This window comes from Peromyscus maniculatus, chromosome 15 (genome assembly GCF_049852395.1).
Source record: "Peromyscus maniculatus bairdii isolate BWxNUB_F1_BW_parent chromosome 15, HU_Pman_BW_mat_3.1, whole genome shotgun sequence".
Lineage (NCBI taxonomy): Eukaryota > Metazoa > Chordata > Mammalia > Rodentia > Cricetidae > Peromyscus > Peromyscus maniculatus.
The window spans coordinates 73,789,355-73,804,443 of NC_134866.1; the positions used below are offsets into that span (position 1 = coordinate 73,789,355).

The 15,089-nt window shown below is 45.2% G+C and overlaps 1 protein-coding gene across 8 annotated transcripts in view; it reads right to left on the reverse strand.

The window, feature by feature from the left end:
* Nucleotides 1-15,089, reverse strand: part of Pde8b (phosphodiesterase 8B) — a 227,246-nt gene that overhangs the window by 67,358 nt on the left and 144,799 nt on the right. For all 8 annotated transcript variants that reach the window (XM_016000316.3, XM_016000315.3, XM_042261646.2 and 5 more), the window contains exons 4-6: nucleotides 12,315-12,374; nucleotides 9,210-9,267; nucleotides 3,772-3,860 (exon numbers count right to left, since the gene is read on the reverse strand). In XM_016000316.3, coding sequence (XP_015855802.1) covers nucleotides 3,772-3,860; nucleotides 9,210-9,267; nucleotides 12,315-12,374 — 207 coding nt within the window. The remainder of the gene's footprint in view (nucleotides 1-3,771; nucleotides 3,861-9,209; nucleotides 9,268-12,314; nucleotides 12,375-15,089) is intronic.

Consider the following 15,089-nt stretch of genomic DNA (forward strand, 5'->3'; position numbering starts at 1 on the left):
AGTTTCAAAGGTTCAGATGAAAAAGACACCGTCATAGGTACAAGGTCCATACACAGCACAGTGGTACAGGGGATGTAAAGCACACACGTGCACATGTAGAATGCCCAATTGTGCTCTAGCCCTGCAACCAGGGTGGTAGGCAGCTGGGATCACATGGAAGGTACTCCCGGCTCTCAATGTTTTCTTGTCAATTGTGGCTGGGATGGATATGTACTGTTCTACATATCTTAGAAAGGTATTTCATCTGAATTCTACTCAAACACACACACACACACACACACACACACACACACACACACACACACACACACTCATGCACATACATTCACACACCACCTTAAACAAGGGTAGGATTAAGCAAGGCAATGGCTTTTAAGAAGACTCTGAACACAAGTTCACATCCAACCAGGGGCTCACAATTATCCAGGCAGACAGAAGAACAGGCATGGGGAATCATGGGATTGCTGCTTGGTGGCAGTCATGGGTGGTGGCAAGGATGAGAAGGGACAGTTATGTTAAGTGTTTACAGCTCTGCGCCCACAGCTGCACCACATCGGCCACTGCACAGGACCCACGTGAAGATAAAGGCTCTGCATGTGTGTCCATAAGGAGAGATGTGGTGCTCCACAAGGCAGACCTTCTCCCATCAGGCCCCGATCCTTTCTAAAATTGAAGACTGCTGCTGTCCTGAGGTCTGAAGCAAAATAAACATTTTTTCTGTGCCAACTCTTACACTAATAATGGGAAGAAACACTGGAACTGTATGATCATAAACTCCTATTAGGTGGATAAATCACTGTCTTTATTTTAGTGACAAGGACTTTTCATGATTTTTTTAAAAAAAAAAAAAGCCCAAGAACATTAGAAGAGCGACATGATGCTCACCATTTATCCTGGCTCATCCTGGACACTGCCATTCATGAACTTGGTTCAGTAGAGGAACTCAACTAATGTGCGCAGAAGGGATTAGGTCTGATGTCCCTAAAATGTATTCTCCACAGAGGAAGTTTACAGTTAAACCCCATCATTTGCTCAATTAGGTCAGACTTGGGTGATTTGTTTGTTTTGTAAAGTATAGATGGTAGTCACTGTTCTCCAAGTCCTGGACTGAAGTGTCCAGCTTTCAACGCTGGTCGCACCCTGCAACGCAGGCTGTGTCCTTGCAGAATGACAGGCATGCTACATATTTAGCTGCAGCTGGGGGCGGAATTGTAGGGGAAAGTATTACATAATTAGACTATAATTATTCTGGCATTGTATAACAAAGAGCTCATTTCCCAGTCTTTAACAAATGCCATAGTTGCTTGTCTGCCTTGGGGTACAGGTAGGTAGATGTTCTACGTGTCCTTGAATGCTCTCAAGAGCTTGAGCAAGGTCATTATCTAGATCATTGTCCTCTGTCTGCTGGGTCTAAATTTTGTAGGTCCAGGGAGATTCAAGCAATGTGCATGCACCCCCAGCCCCCCAAAGAGAGTGAACTGAAGCAAGGCTGAGGGAAAGACAGAAAACCAACAGTATCACAGGTGGAGAAGGAAAGAGCATCCAAGAATGAGGGAAGCCCTGCTTCTTGGGGCCACTGCTTCCTGGGGCCATTGCTTCCTGGCTTAAGTCCATTCACTGTTCCAAGCTAATTTACATGAAGAATATGAGTGTTCCCTTATGACCCCAGCAATGGGTCCAACTCCCCCAGCCAGTTCCTGTGGGAGAGCAGATGAGCAGCTGTAGTGCCCACACTGTTAGGAGCTGAGAAACTTGCAGTTACGATATGATGAGACCATGAGTGCTCCCACACACGTCCTGGTCTATGCAGATCCCATCAGTACATTGACCTAAAGACGGGGCTGGCAGGGCTGCTTCAGACCTCCAGGCCTGCTTGTGTCCTACTAACCATGCTCAAGGTGTCCTAAGCCTCCCTGAAGGAACCCCCAGTGCCCGAATCTCTGCAGAATCTGGATTAGGGCACCATCTAACAGGGGCCATCACATGTTCTGGTCCTAAGAATACAGAAGCACTGATTCAAACTAGCAGGAGGGGTTGTTGGTGACAGTGACAAAATGATGGGTCACCTGCTTTTAGCGTAAGAAACAAAGTCAAAGGATCAAACCACAATGAAATCTCTTTCCTCCTTTTATTTATTGCAAAAACATCAAAATCCAAAGTTCTAAGTTGTTTTAATCTCAATTAAAATCAACAGAGCTTCCCAGGAAGTACATACACTTAATGTACACTATTAAAAAGAATAAATTATTGAAGCAAAGTGAAGGGTTTTTTGGTTTTTTTTTTTTTTTTTTTTTTTTTAGAAAATTTGTGTGAACTTACCTGAAATAAACATACAGATAAAATGAAACCAAGGGATTTAATTTATTTAAACATTCAAAATGTCTTTGGTGTTATTCCTTAAGGCCCCGAGCTCTCAGTACTCCTCACATATCAGAACCCCACTGTCTTGACATACTTTTACTTTTTAAAAAATTATTTATTTATTATTACTTACTATTTGTATATTTGTGTGTGTGTGTGTGTGTGTGTGTGTGTGTGTGTGTGTGTGTTATGCACACTCATGGCATGACACACATGAAGGTCAAGGGGTAACCTGTTGGAATCATCTGCTTCTGCCACCATAGGGGGGTCCCAGAAAGTAAAAGCTTGGTGGCAGCATCAACATTCTTAAAACACACACACACACACACACACACACACACACACACACACACACACACACACCAAAAACAAAAACAAAAAAAAACCACCACACTCCCATCTAAGAGACTGACTGCTTACTCTACCATTTCATTTCTTATGCCACTGTAGTCACCAAAAGCAACTCCCCAGACGTGGGCCACCTGCTTCTGTGCCAATCATCCTGTTTCCTAGGGACTGGAAAGAATTAGCTTTAAAGATTCTCTGTCAGATTTGGATACAAAATAAGTAATGAAGATTAAAAGTATAATTATGGTAGAGAGGTCTTCTCTTGGTCTTCACACTGGGCACAAGGTACCAAGAGGTGCCTCTTAGTTGCCCAGAGAGAGAAGCCATGCAGAGATGTCCCTGAAGGAAGCAGGAAGCCCATAAAACTGCTCTTTCCCCAGGGCCAAAGGTATACTCATGTTCTCCGGCTTGAAGAGGGCAGGCTGAAGAAATTAGGTGTTAGCGGCAAGTCAGAACAGAGCTTGGACTAAACTAGATGGGTGCTAAGACCCTGATATTCCAAGAGAGCCCAGAAGTAGAGATGACACATGACGAGCTCCATGCAGAATGGAGAGCCAGAGAGAAACCACCTCTGAAGGCACTGCATACAAACCAAGAGACCTAAAGTTGGTGTCTCAATGATACGCCATGCATACCGAAGCCACAGGCAGACTTCATGAAATTGCCACATAGCCATTATGGTGGCTAGTGTAACAAATGTACTTATTGGCTTCCCCGACTATAACAACCCAAGTAGGAATTTATGAAGTTGGAAGTCAGAAGTTGAAAGTGATTCTCAAAGGCGGCTCTTAATCTCAATCTAATTATATAAAACTTGAGCCAGACTTCCTAGGCTATGATTTTAACATGCCACAAATAGCAGAAGATATTGTCAAAAAAGCCATGCTTTCAATTTATTTCATCACCCCAAGGGGCTCCAGTTAACGTACTGCCATTGGCTGCCAGCCTCACAGTTTCAAAATCCCAGACATCAGTTATAAACCTGTGTACTCTGGCCTGTTGACAGTTAAGATTTTTCTAGAGCATTGTTAACCTCATGTATTGTCTTATGTTGCTACATACCGTAATTTGAACTGTGAGCGAACTTCCCCGTGTTCTATTTGGATCAGTTCATTATAGCAAGCAATTATGCTGCTATTCTCCATAAATCTCTGAAAAGAAAGCAAAGATAATGCATAAGACATCTCCAATTATTTCTTAGAGAGTCAAACAGAGAAACTTAACAGTTGTTCCTGCCCCCAGGTAGTTCATTATGCAAGACATCTTGTAGGTAGGGAGGGGTGACAGAGGAAAGTTGTCAAGGACCGTGAAGTGCTTGTTCAAATGTCGGAGGAAGAAGGGAGCAGGTGATGCCCTTGGCTTGGCTCACTGTATAACAGAGACGGGGGAAACTTCATTACAAGGAGTCAGCGCAAAGCAAGCATACAAGAAGAGCACAGCGTGACTCCCCAACCATGTTAAAGACTGAACCATCCCAGCTTGGTCCCCTAACCATCGCCTGCAACTTGATATGCAGTGTGCTCAGGCTGCAATGTGCCATTGGTTCACTTTTATGGGAGTGTTCTTGACCTCGTTCTGAATTTTTTGGGTGCCGAATGCAGAGCTTATTCGAGGTATCGGTGCGCTCAACAACAGAAGGGCAATCAAATGAAAAACTAGGCGAAGGAGGGAAGCAGACATTTCTCCAAGAAAACGTATCACATTTGTTCAGCAAACACATGAAGGATGTCCAACCTCACCAGACTAAAGTAATAGAAATCAAAAGCATAATAGGATGTCATTTCATACCCACTAGAATAGGTACAATTAAAGAAAGAGAAATAACTATGAGTAAAAATGTGCAGAATCAAAGTCCTATGCATTGCTAATGGCAATATGAAGTGGTTTAGTCACTGTGGAAAATAGTGTGTGTGTGTTATTCAAAAATTAAACTCTAGGTATATAAACCAGGAGAATTGAAAATGGCTACCTCAAGTAAACTCTTGTAGAATCAGGTCCACACCAGCTTTACTTACATGGGGTAGAATAACAGTCTATGAAGAGATGAATTGTGGCATGTACATACAGTGGGATTTTATTCAGTCATAAGATAGGAAGGAAATGCAAAACCTTCAAGAATATTAAGTGAGAGAAGACAGACACCAAAAGCCACACACTATATTATTCCATTTATGCAAACTATCAAGACAGATGCATCCTTACAGACGGACTGCAGACTGATGATTGCCAGAGCTTGGGAAGCAGGGCCGGGATCGACTGCTTAGTAGGAACTTGAGGCTAAGGGAAAAGCTTTCGAACGAGGCTGAAGGTGGGTATTGCACATCGCGAATGCTCGAAATGTCACCGTATTGTTCACTTTAAAATGGCCTTACTTTCACGTCAATTAGAAAAAAAAAAAGCTTTCACATATTTACAAACCCGTAGTGGGTTGAGTAAATGCATAAGCAAAGCCTAAAGTCCAACAAAACACAATGTGCAACACCATTCATGGAAGAGTTGTGACGTGCACTTCATGCCGGAGAGAGACGGCAGAAGCTTCTCAATGATTCCAAACTCATTTTTACATCTTTTTTTTTTTTTTTAATTTTGCCTGCATTTATGTATGTGTACCACATGCATGTAGTGCCCACAGAGGCCAGGGCAGGGTTGGATCTCCTGGAACTGGAGTTATCAACAGCTGTGAGCCACCAAGTAGGTGCTGAGAATTAAACCTGGGTCTCCTGGAAAGGCAGCCAGTGCTCTTAACTGCTGAGTACCTCTCCAGCCCTTCTTTACAGCTTTTCAATTGAGCACATTACTTGGTGTAGGACATACAAGAAATCATGCATTTCTCTCATATATGAACATGGCAACGCTCTTAGGAGAAACAAGGAAAGCAGAAAAAAAAAGCCAGTAAAAAATGGTAAGGAAACAGATTTCCTTATGACCGAAGAAAACGTCTTACATTTTTAACTCATAAAGAATATATAAACTTTGCAAAACTTTCCAAGCATATAGCTAGCACACTATGGAGCAAAAAAAAAAAAAAAAAAGGATTCCAAACTACCCAGTTACCTCAGTGCTCCTCAGGCAGCTAGATAGATGGAGGGGAGCAAGCCAGACCCAGCCGAAAGGTCCATTTATAAACTTTCTTCAGTCAAGTCAGCCAGAGAGAAAAACCAATTCCTCTCTCCCCTTCTGTCTCAGCATGTGAGTGTGTACACACCACACACACACACACACACACACACACACACACTCCCTGGAGTGGATGGTCTTTCCTTGAGGAATACAGTCAAAGCCCTCTAACTTCCCATAGGCCTCTTATTCTCCAAGTGGCGTGGAGAGGGGCTAAGAAAAGGAAAAGCCACAAACACAGGCAGAAAGGAAATGCTTGCTCTTTCAGCCACAAAGCAAAGTTGATCAAGATTCACATCTGCCTGAGTTTTTACACAAGAGAAAACTGAAATTTCCATGCTAAGCGAGTTTAGATGATGCTGAGGTGCACGGGTCTCGACTCTGGGAGCCCTCAGAACATCTTGTAGGCTAACATGCTCAATTGCCAATGTGTGCTGAGGGTTCTTACTGGAAGGAGGAAGACCTAGTCTACAGATTCACCAAAACCACTTTCGCCCAGGAGGGCTGGGGGCCTCCTGGAACACAGGAGCTCTTGGGAGAGTACTCCACAGCCTGGCAGAAAACTCCATTAGTGGGTGGACCCAAGACAGAATGAGGAGGGAATGTACATCTGCATCCTTGCCTTTGTTATGAATGTGCAAGCTATTCAGAGTTTGGAGTCTGTTTCCTCTGGAGAAAATGTCAAATCGTTCATATGTTGAGAAAAATTAAGCACATCACCTGGAACTGGGCCTGATAAATAATACATTGTAGCTCCTCGACTTCCCACTCCAAAGGAAGTCTCTCCAGGGAGAAGTGTAGCTCACAGCTGTGAGCCCAGCATGCCTTACACATTGCCTTGCACATGGAGCCCCATAAATACTTGTTGAGATGAATAAGCATCATTTCAGGCTTTAAAAAAAAAAAAAGGCACATGAAGGTAAATGTAAGAGCAGCTGCATTGGGTAAGATGCTGGTTTCCAAAAGCACAGTGTGGGCTGGGCATCACGACAGCTGGCCACGTGCTCGGGGCTCCAAAGGCTTCGGAGGGAGTTGTTGGGGTGTAATGGGTGACACAGTTCCTTCCTGGATCCCCACTCAGGGATCACAGACCAACGTGCTGGCCCAGTAGCTAGTAATACAAAGCCAAGTTTGAGCAAGTGATTTAATCAAAACAAATCAGGGAAGAAGAGAAACAACCTCACAGAAGGCAAGACTAGCTGGCATATCCGGAAATTACTTAGAGAGCTGCCAAAGACAAGATCTTCCCCCAACAAGTACAGCAGCTGCCTGGAGATCCTCCTCCATGGTGGCGAGGCCACAACACATAGAGAAAGCCATCATGGATACTGTGTGTTTCCCTGGGAGAAAACCTGAGGAGTTGGGGGAATCCTGATCCTTGATCAAATCAGACTCAGCATTCAGAACATCAGGTAATCCCTGATAGGCACTGTCTTGTAAGTTCCCATTCACCATGGGTTCATTCAATGGGAACTGACACATGTGGACCTGGGCACAGGAGGCATTGTGGAGTAGCACAATGTAAAAAGAAAACAGTCGCCAGGCGGTGGTGACGCAGCCTTTAATCCCAGCACTGGGAGGCAGAGGCAGGCGGATCTCTGTGAGTTCGAGGTCAGCCTGGGCTACAGAGTGAGTTCCAGGAAAGGCGCAAAACTACACAGAGAAACCCTGTCTTGAAAAACAAAACAAAACAAAACAAACAAACAAAAGAAAAGTCAACCTTTGTTTTCTTAATATTTGTACCTAAAGAGTGACAACTATTCCCTCTTAAGATTTCCTGCCAACAGATGTACAATGTCCATCCTCTGGTGAAGAAGCTATCCTCCAAATGACACAACCACAAAACTGCTTGGAAGAAAGATCACTGAACAGAAGCAGAATTCCAAGGCCACTCAAGAGACCAATGTGCCTGCTAACTGATAAAGCCAACAGCACATCAAGGTTATCCTTCAGTTGGAAAGCCAATGTCCCCATACTCTCATAGTCCTGAGTCACACTTGGAAAGGTCAGTGTGGGAGGCGGGTGGAGTGGTGTGGCCCAGGAGTCACAGACGATCAATAAAACATGTGAATAACTGCAGAGTTATTTCTAGAAAATGAATGAGTTTCTTTTCTTTTCTTTTCTTTTTCTTTTTTTTTTTTTTTAAATGGCAGTCACACGGCTTCTTTGCTGACTGTCCTCTGGCATTTCTGGGTTCCCAAACTTGGAGGTATTCTCTTAGGCATCCCTATTCAGGCACTGCACATAAGGGAAGCTCTCAGAGATGAATGCCAACCGTCACAGGAAGAGACGGCAGACACACACAAGGAGGAGTGTTAGGAATGCGTGGAATGTTGCAACCTAGACACGTTCATTTCTATTACACGTTACAACCCAGGCTGCCTCACATTTTCTATAGGCTCTGTTTGCAGGCTGAAGCATGCCAAAGCACAGAGAGACTGCTACACAAAGGAAGTTACCGCTTCTCCGTGATCTACAACCAGGGATTTTCATTTTCAGTCAAGAACAGTAAAACACCATTATTACTCCAAACACCAAGAACCCATAGGATCATCTGTCTGAGTTTAGACTATCAGTAAAATTTACAGAATCAACTATGGATCGCTACTCTCTTTTTACCTAAAATAAAGCAATCTTTTAAAATAGCAGGAATGAATATGTTTATCATAAAAATGTGAAGGACTCCATACATTTTCTGTATTACTCTGTCTTTTTCCACTCCACTCTTTCTTCTTTACTTTAAATTAATTCCGTTGTCTTCTTTCTATTTGCTCACACATAGCTTTGCCTGAAATCCAGTTTTTACCTTACCTTGCAATCCTAGTTATATGTTTATATCTCCTTGCCTAGGACAATCAGTTTTAATCTTTAAGTTGATATCTGTGTGTTTCATATAGTTATCCTTCAAATTAGAGACTTCTCTTTTTCTAGCGTTAAACAATGGTTCGCAATCCACCATGAACCTGCTCTCAATTTAAAAGCTCTGGGCAGCCTCCCAGTGAGCACAGAACCTAAGTGGCCACTTGGCGCATCATCTCTCTATGACCCCACATACATGCTGGAGCTGATTGGTAAGATGGAGCTATCTGGGTCACTCTGAAACTGCTGGATTTTGATCTGAGAGAAGAGGTATTTTATTGCCATTGTGTATCAGCTGCTATGATAGATGGAATTAAGATGGCCAGAAGCAAACGGTGGACCGGCACGTGCTAGTCGCTTGCTCACTGGTACTCCATTCGCGTGCAGCTGCTCCCATTCCTTGGCTCACAGTTCTGGGGCCTGTTTCCCGTTACAGCTCTCATGGCTGTGTGCTTTGCTCTCAAGGGAGAGCCAGGGAGGCGCTGCCCACCCTCGAGAGAGGTTTTCGGTCCCCTCGTACATACCCGGTTGAAGCCTGCATGGAGAAGAGGAAGAACTGAGGCCTCTTCATGGTCATCAGATCTGCAGCAAAGCAGAAAAGGTGGTCACTCAGCAGATACAAAACCAGGATTCCTCACACTGAAACATGGAGAGAGAGCAATGAGACCATTGGCATTCGCTCTGGAGAGGCTTCCCGAGCAGCGTGTGCCTAGGGAGCACCTGCCTTCAGGGACACAGAACCCACATCTGTCAGCAGAACACAGGCAGGAGGGGAAGCAATAGCAGTGTTCTGGAAGTGGTCCTGGCACAGGGGTGAGCCGCTGGGACTCTGGGTTGCCCTTTGGGGTCAGAGCAGATATAGGAGAGCAGTCCCATAAATGGAGATGTCAAGCATGTTGCTTATCACAAGGCTGGCATCCCTAACCCAACTGGATGCACAACTCCTACCCCAAGATTTAGCTGGGCCCAAATCTCAAGGTGACACAGACACTTGACCTTACAGTCTATAGGACCGTACAACCAAATGGGAAAGAAGTGTAAATTTGAACAGAAATCCAGAAGGAAGGAAAACAAAAACTGGCCATGGTCACCTCTCTCCTGAGACAGTTTTCAATACTGAGCCTGGAGCTGGGCCATGAATAAAAAGGTAGGGTGAGGACCAGCATGTCATGAGGATGTCCCAAAACTCAACTGTCACCATCAAGAAACTGAAAGAGGGTCCCTGAGACAGTCAGAAATTTGCATAGGGTACATACCTTAAAAATCAGGGAAGACAAGCAGGAGAGGCATTGGGTGGGAAAGTCATCAGAAAACAGAATAGAGTGCTCAGTTTGTCTGTGGCTCTACCCAGAGCTGAATCCTGCCAGAGAAACTGTTTCCCTTACTCCTGACTTTCTGCCTTCTATGAAGGCGGTAAAGATTCCAATGTAATAATATCCTGTTTCCTAAACCAAATGGCAAAGGCACTCTTTCAGCATCATGCTCTATATAAGAAGCATTCGACTACAAAACCGCAGAAATATCATAGCAGCCATAGAAAACCACTCCTAGTCAAGGACTCATGAGCATTTTTGATGAATGAAAAGGACAGAAGGCATTTGGGGACCCAGGTAATAAGTGGCCTTGGGAGATGCTGTGCTGTGTGGTTTCCCAGATCATGTCCAAGGCTGTATGGCCCTATTCAGATCTCTGGAGATAAGTGGAGGAGGAGACTGGCATCCCTCAGTTCCCCACTCATTCTTTCTGGAATCAGTCTCCCACCAGGACCATAGGGATCCGACACCTATGAGGACAGAGCTTCACCTTATTTGGACCACAGCCCGTGGGAGCCACCAAGCAAAGAGCCTCAAAGTGTAGCATTTCAACACAGGGCTCTGATCAGGGCAGGCCCTGCAGCCATGGCTTCCTCTTGTGTGAGTGTGACCTACAGGGCACATATATCAACTCCCCCTGGGCTAGCCTGCCCTGGAGAACCCCACACCTCCTTGTCAGAGCTGTTGGCCTATCTGCTCCTTTGTGGCAGAAGTTGTGCCAAATGCCCTAATGGAGCCAAGTTTTGTGGATATCGTTCTGTATAAATAAAACACTGATTGGCCAGTGGACAGGCAGGAAGTATAGGCAGGACAAGGAGAGGAGAATTCTGGGAAGTGGAAGGCTGAGTGAGGGAGACACTGCCAGCCGCCTCCATGACAAGCAGCATGTGAAGATGCTGGTAAGCCATGAGCCACATGGCAAGGTATAGATTTATAGAACTGGGTTAATTTAAGATATAAGAACAGTTAGCAAGAAGCCTGACACTGCCATATAGTTTGTGAGCAATATAAGTCTCTGTGTTTATTTGGTTGGGTCTGAGCGGCTGTGGGACTTGTGGGTGATAGAGATTTGTCCTGACTATGGGTAAGGCAGGAAAACTCTAGCTACAGCCAAGTCCAACAGGTCCTGGGTCCCAACTAAGATCTTAGTCTCTCTGAAGCTAATGACAGCCATTGACTGACTACAACAAAATTTGCCACTGGCAAGGATTCAAGCATTGTAGCACATACAAACTACTTCTTTCTTTCAGCCAGCCCTTCCATTTTAAGTGCAGAACATTCCAGACACTGAGCCCAGCAGAACAGGTTCTCATTCCAGGGTGTCAGTGTACCCACAGGCAGGCCAATCTTCTTTGCAGTTCCAAACCAACCTAAGCTTATGTGCTGCTGTTAGCCACACAACAGTCCTTAACGAAGCCCCCCAATCCTTTACTTCCAATGGACTCAGTGTCTCTGTACTCTCATGCCACAGTCTTAAGTGAAAACCCAAGCGCTTTCCCATCTCTAATTTTCCTCAAAGAAAAAAAAGATGAACCAGAACAGTGTTCTCTCCAGAGTTCTCAGCTTTTCTACTCATTTTTGGCATGTCATGATGATGAGAAACCTGTTTTCCCCCTGAAGTGTGTGAAAACGTGCTAGCAGCAATTATGTAAGGGGGGGGGAGGGAAAAAACCCTAAATATTTTTGGAAACTTGGAAAACAAAGCCCTCAGAGAAAGTTCTAGAAGTGGCATTGTACAGTCTAAGATATGCCCATCACAGAGCTGGTTCAAAAACTGGATTGCATCATATAAGTGTCTCAGATGGAATAGTAATATTGGGTGTGGGAGTGTAGCTGGGGGTGGGGGGTGTTGCTGGGGTGGGGGTGCTGCTGGGGGTGGGAGGTGTTGCTGGGGTGGGGGTGCTGCTGGGGGTGGGGGGTGTTGCTGGGGGTGGGGGGTGCTGCTGGGGGTGGGGGGTGTTGCTGGGGGTGGGGGCTGTTGCTGGGGGTGGGGAGTGTTGCTGGGGGTGGGGGGTGCAGCTGGGGTGGAGGGTGTTGCTGGGGTGGGGGGTGTTGCTGGGGTGGGGGTGCAGCTGGGGGTGGGGGTGTTGCTGAGGGTGGGGGTGCAGCTGGGGGTGGGAGGTGTTGCTGGGGTGGGGGTGCAGCTGGGGGTGGGGGGTGCTGCTGGGGGTGGGGGGTGCAGCTGGGGGTGGGGGGTGTTGCTGGGGTGGGGTGCTGATGGAGGTATGAGGTACTGTTGTGTCTGGGAGCTGCCGCTGGAGTAAGGATGCTGTAGGGGATGGGGTTGCTGCTGGGGTAGGGTGGGGGTGTACTTACGCTTGGGAAACCACGGCCAGGATCACAGTGTGCTCGGAGGGGTTAGTGGCCCGGATTGATCTGTCAAAAAGAAGCTTCAAGTCAAGCAGCGATCCGGGCTCTGTTACATTAAACTATTACGGAGACTTCTCTGCATTGATAGTGGTTCCGAATCAAATCGTCCTTCAGAGAAAAAGTCTCAGAACACACACGAGACAGCAAAGAAAGACGACCTTGTGAACTGGGATAATAGCATCTATCTATCTGTCTGTCTGTCTGTCTGTTTTCAAATCCTGAGCAATTTTCCAACAGCTCACACTTGCCATTTTTCTACTTCAAAATTGGCAAATTCCACTTGAATTTCGTGTTTTCTGATTGAAATCTGACTCTCTCTTTAAAAGTATGGCAGTACTACAGTCTTTTAACGATCGGTTTGTGCCTAGGCAGCAAACGAGGCTGGATTCCTTTTCTTTCAAAACAGGAGGTCATACAGAAGACTAACCTAACAATAAAAGTTAAAGGACTTGCTGGCAGATGAACAGACAAGTGCTAAAGGTCATTCAGGGTGCCCCTCCCCCAGTAGGTCTGTCCTTTATGTTTCTATACTTGGCCATCAGCTGGGCTGGAGAAAGATTAAATGGTAACTGTCAGATTTGCTAAACCGGAAGCACCTGTAGACAGTTAATTTATTCCTTAGCAATTTCACAGTATACAAATGCATGCAGATTATAGGATTTTGAGGTCTGTGAACCTTACAAGATGCGTGAAGCTCAGAATCTAGACTAGTCTGGTCAGGGCTTCATGAATTGGCCAAGCTTTTAATAAAGGGCCGCATTCTTGAATCCGTGGACAGCGGCATTGACTGTTTTAGCCTATACCTGTGGTCTGACTTCTGCTTATTTTGAGATCTTTCTAAGAGGGACTATTCATCACCAAGGGCAGGGAGTCTAGACAGGTCCACTCCAGGGCTGGCACTCATCACTTCTTGTTCTCATCCAACCTCCCACAGAGCAGGTTCCCGAAGACTCAGTTTACATTAGGAGCCTAATGTATAGACACTCAGAGAAGTACCCGTTTCCATCATATGAAAAATACAGTGTCTGAGAGGCACTCTCTGAGATCCAGGGAGATGCTGTACACATCTCCCTTTCATGTAGCCTCCTCCCACCCAGGGACATGCCATGGACACACACTGCTAGGTCACCTTCAAAGAGCCTGGACTTACACAGGAGGCTAACTCAAGTACTGAATGTGCTGAGTGGGAACAGTCTCTTGGCTTCCTTTGTGACTGGTGCCCATCTTTTGGGTTACTTCCTGCTCCCCAGAGGTATTTGTGTTAAGAGGGACTTGGTCGTCTTCCTGATAAGAGGACTAAGGGAGATCGAGAGGTATGATAGTCTGGAGTCAGTATGCTACATGAAGGAAGGTTCAAGTACAGCTAAAAAGCCTGGGACCCAGGCCCACAGACAACAGTAAGGGATGTCCTTCTGCTGGCGCATGTCCCCACTCACTTCTGTACAGAACACTGCTGGCTGTCAATCATTTAAGAATCTGGCTTCTCTTAACAGGATCAGTAGCAGTCAGCAAGCACACAGAGACACACAACTTCCTTCTGAACCTCACGCCCCCCACTGCTTTTCTGAGCAGCTATAACAAAGGCACAAACATCATGTTTCTACAGCTAAGGAAGAGTACAAAGATTACCTAACCTAGGCCCTAGGGGACGCATGCATATGAGCAGCAGCGTTTGATTACAGAGCCGTATGAGACCAGCCTATGAGAGTCAGGACCCCATTCTACCCTGAAAATCATTTAGAAAGAAGGTATGTTTGGTTTGGTTTTGTTCTTTGAGACAGTGTCTTGATGTATAGCCCAAGCTGGCCTTGAACTCAGCAATCCTCCTGCCTCAATCTCCTAAGTGCTGGGACAACTGATGTGCTTCATTATACCCGGTCAGAAAGAAAAATCTATTTCTTAATAGTAAAAACAGCAGTGTGTGTGTGTGTGTGTGTGTGTGTGTGTGTGTGTGTGTGTGTGTGTGTTACTAAATAGGAAGATATTTCTATGGAGAAAAGCAAGATTTGAAACCTTTAAAACAAACACTGGCTAATTAACAAAAACTCTTTGGGAAAATGCAAGTCATAAAAAAATAGCAAGGTAATGCCTGTGATTAAAAAAAAACAAACCCAACTCTTAATCCATTAATATTTTTGCCAGTATACCAAAAGTTTTAGGAATCAATTTTTCGACCTTTCATTTACTAATAGTCAATAAAAGTCCAGCCCTCTTTGTAACTGGCCTCTGTCCTGTTCTTGATTAATTAGTGAGTCTTTCAGGCCAACTTCCAAGCATTCCACTTCTGCTGATGGAAGTCCATCCTGAGCAAACTCTTAACATTGTACAATGTTTATTTATGAACAGACAGGTACTTGCTCCCCAGAGTGTGAGCATCTGTACAAACAAGTGGGGGCGTGGACCCCAGGAAGACTCTGCTGCTAAAGTGGCTGCCTTCTTCTCTCCATGTCTGGGAAGCCTGCTACAGGATCTACCCATCTGTGTCACGCATGGAAAAAATCTCTGTTTCACACATTTCTGATGTTCATTTTGGGGCAGAATAATGAAGTTTAAAATACTTACTTTAAATCTAAACTACGTGTAGTAAAAACTGTGTGAATTTTAATGACTCTTTTATGAGCAATACTCGGGAGGGGCTAGGGGACCGTGCTCAAGCTTCAGGATGAGTCCAGCTTCTAAATTCAATGCAATTCGAATGTGCAGAAATGGGAAGGTAGGATG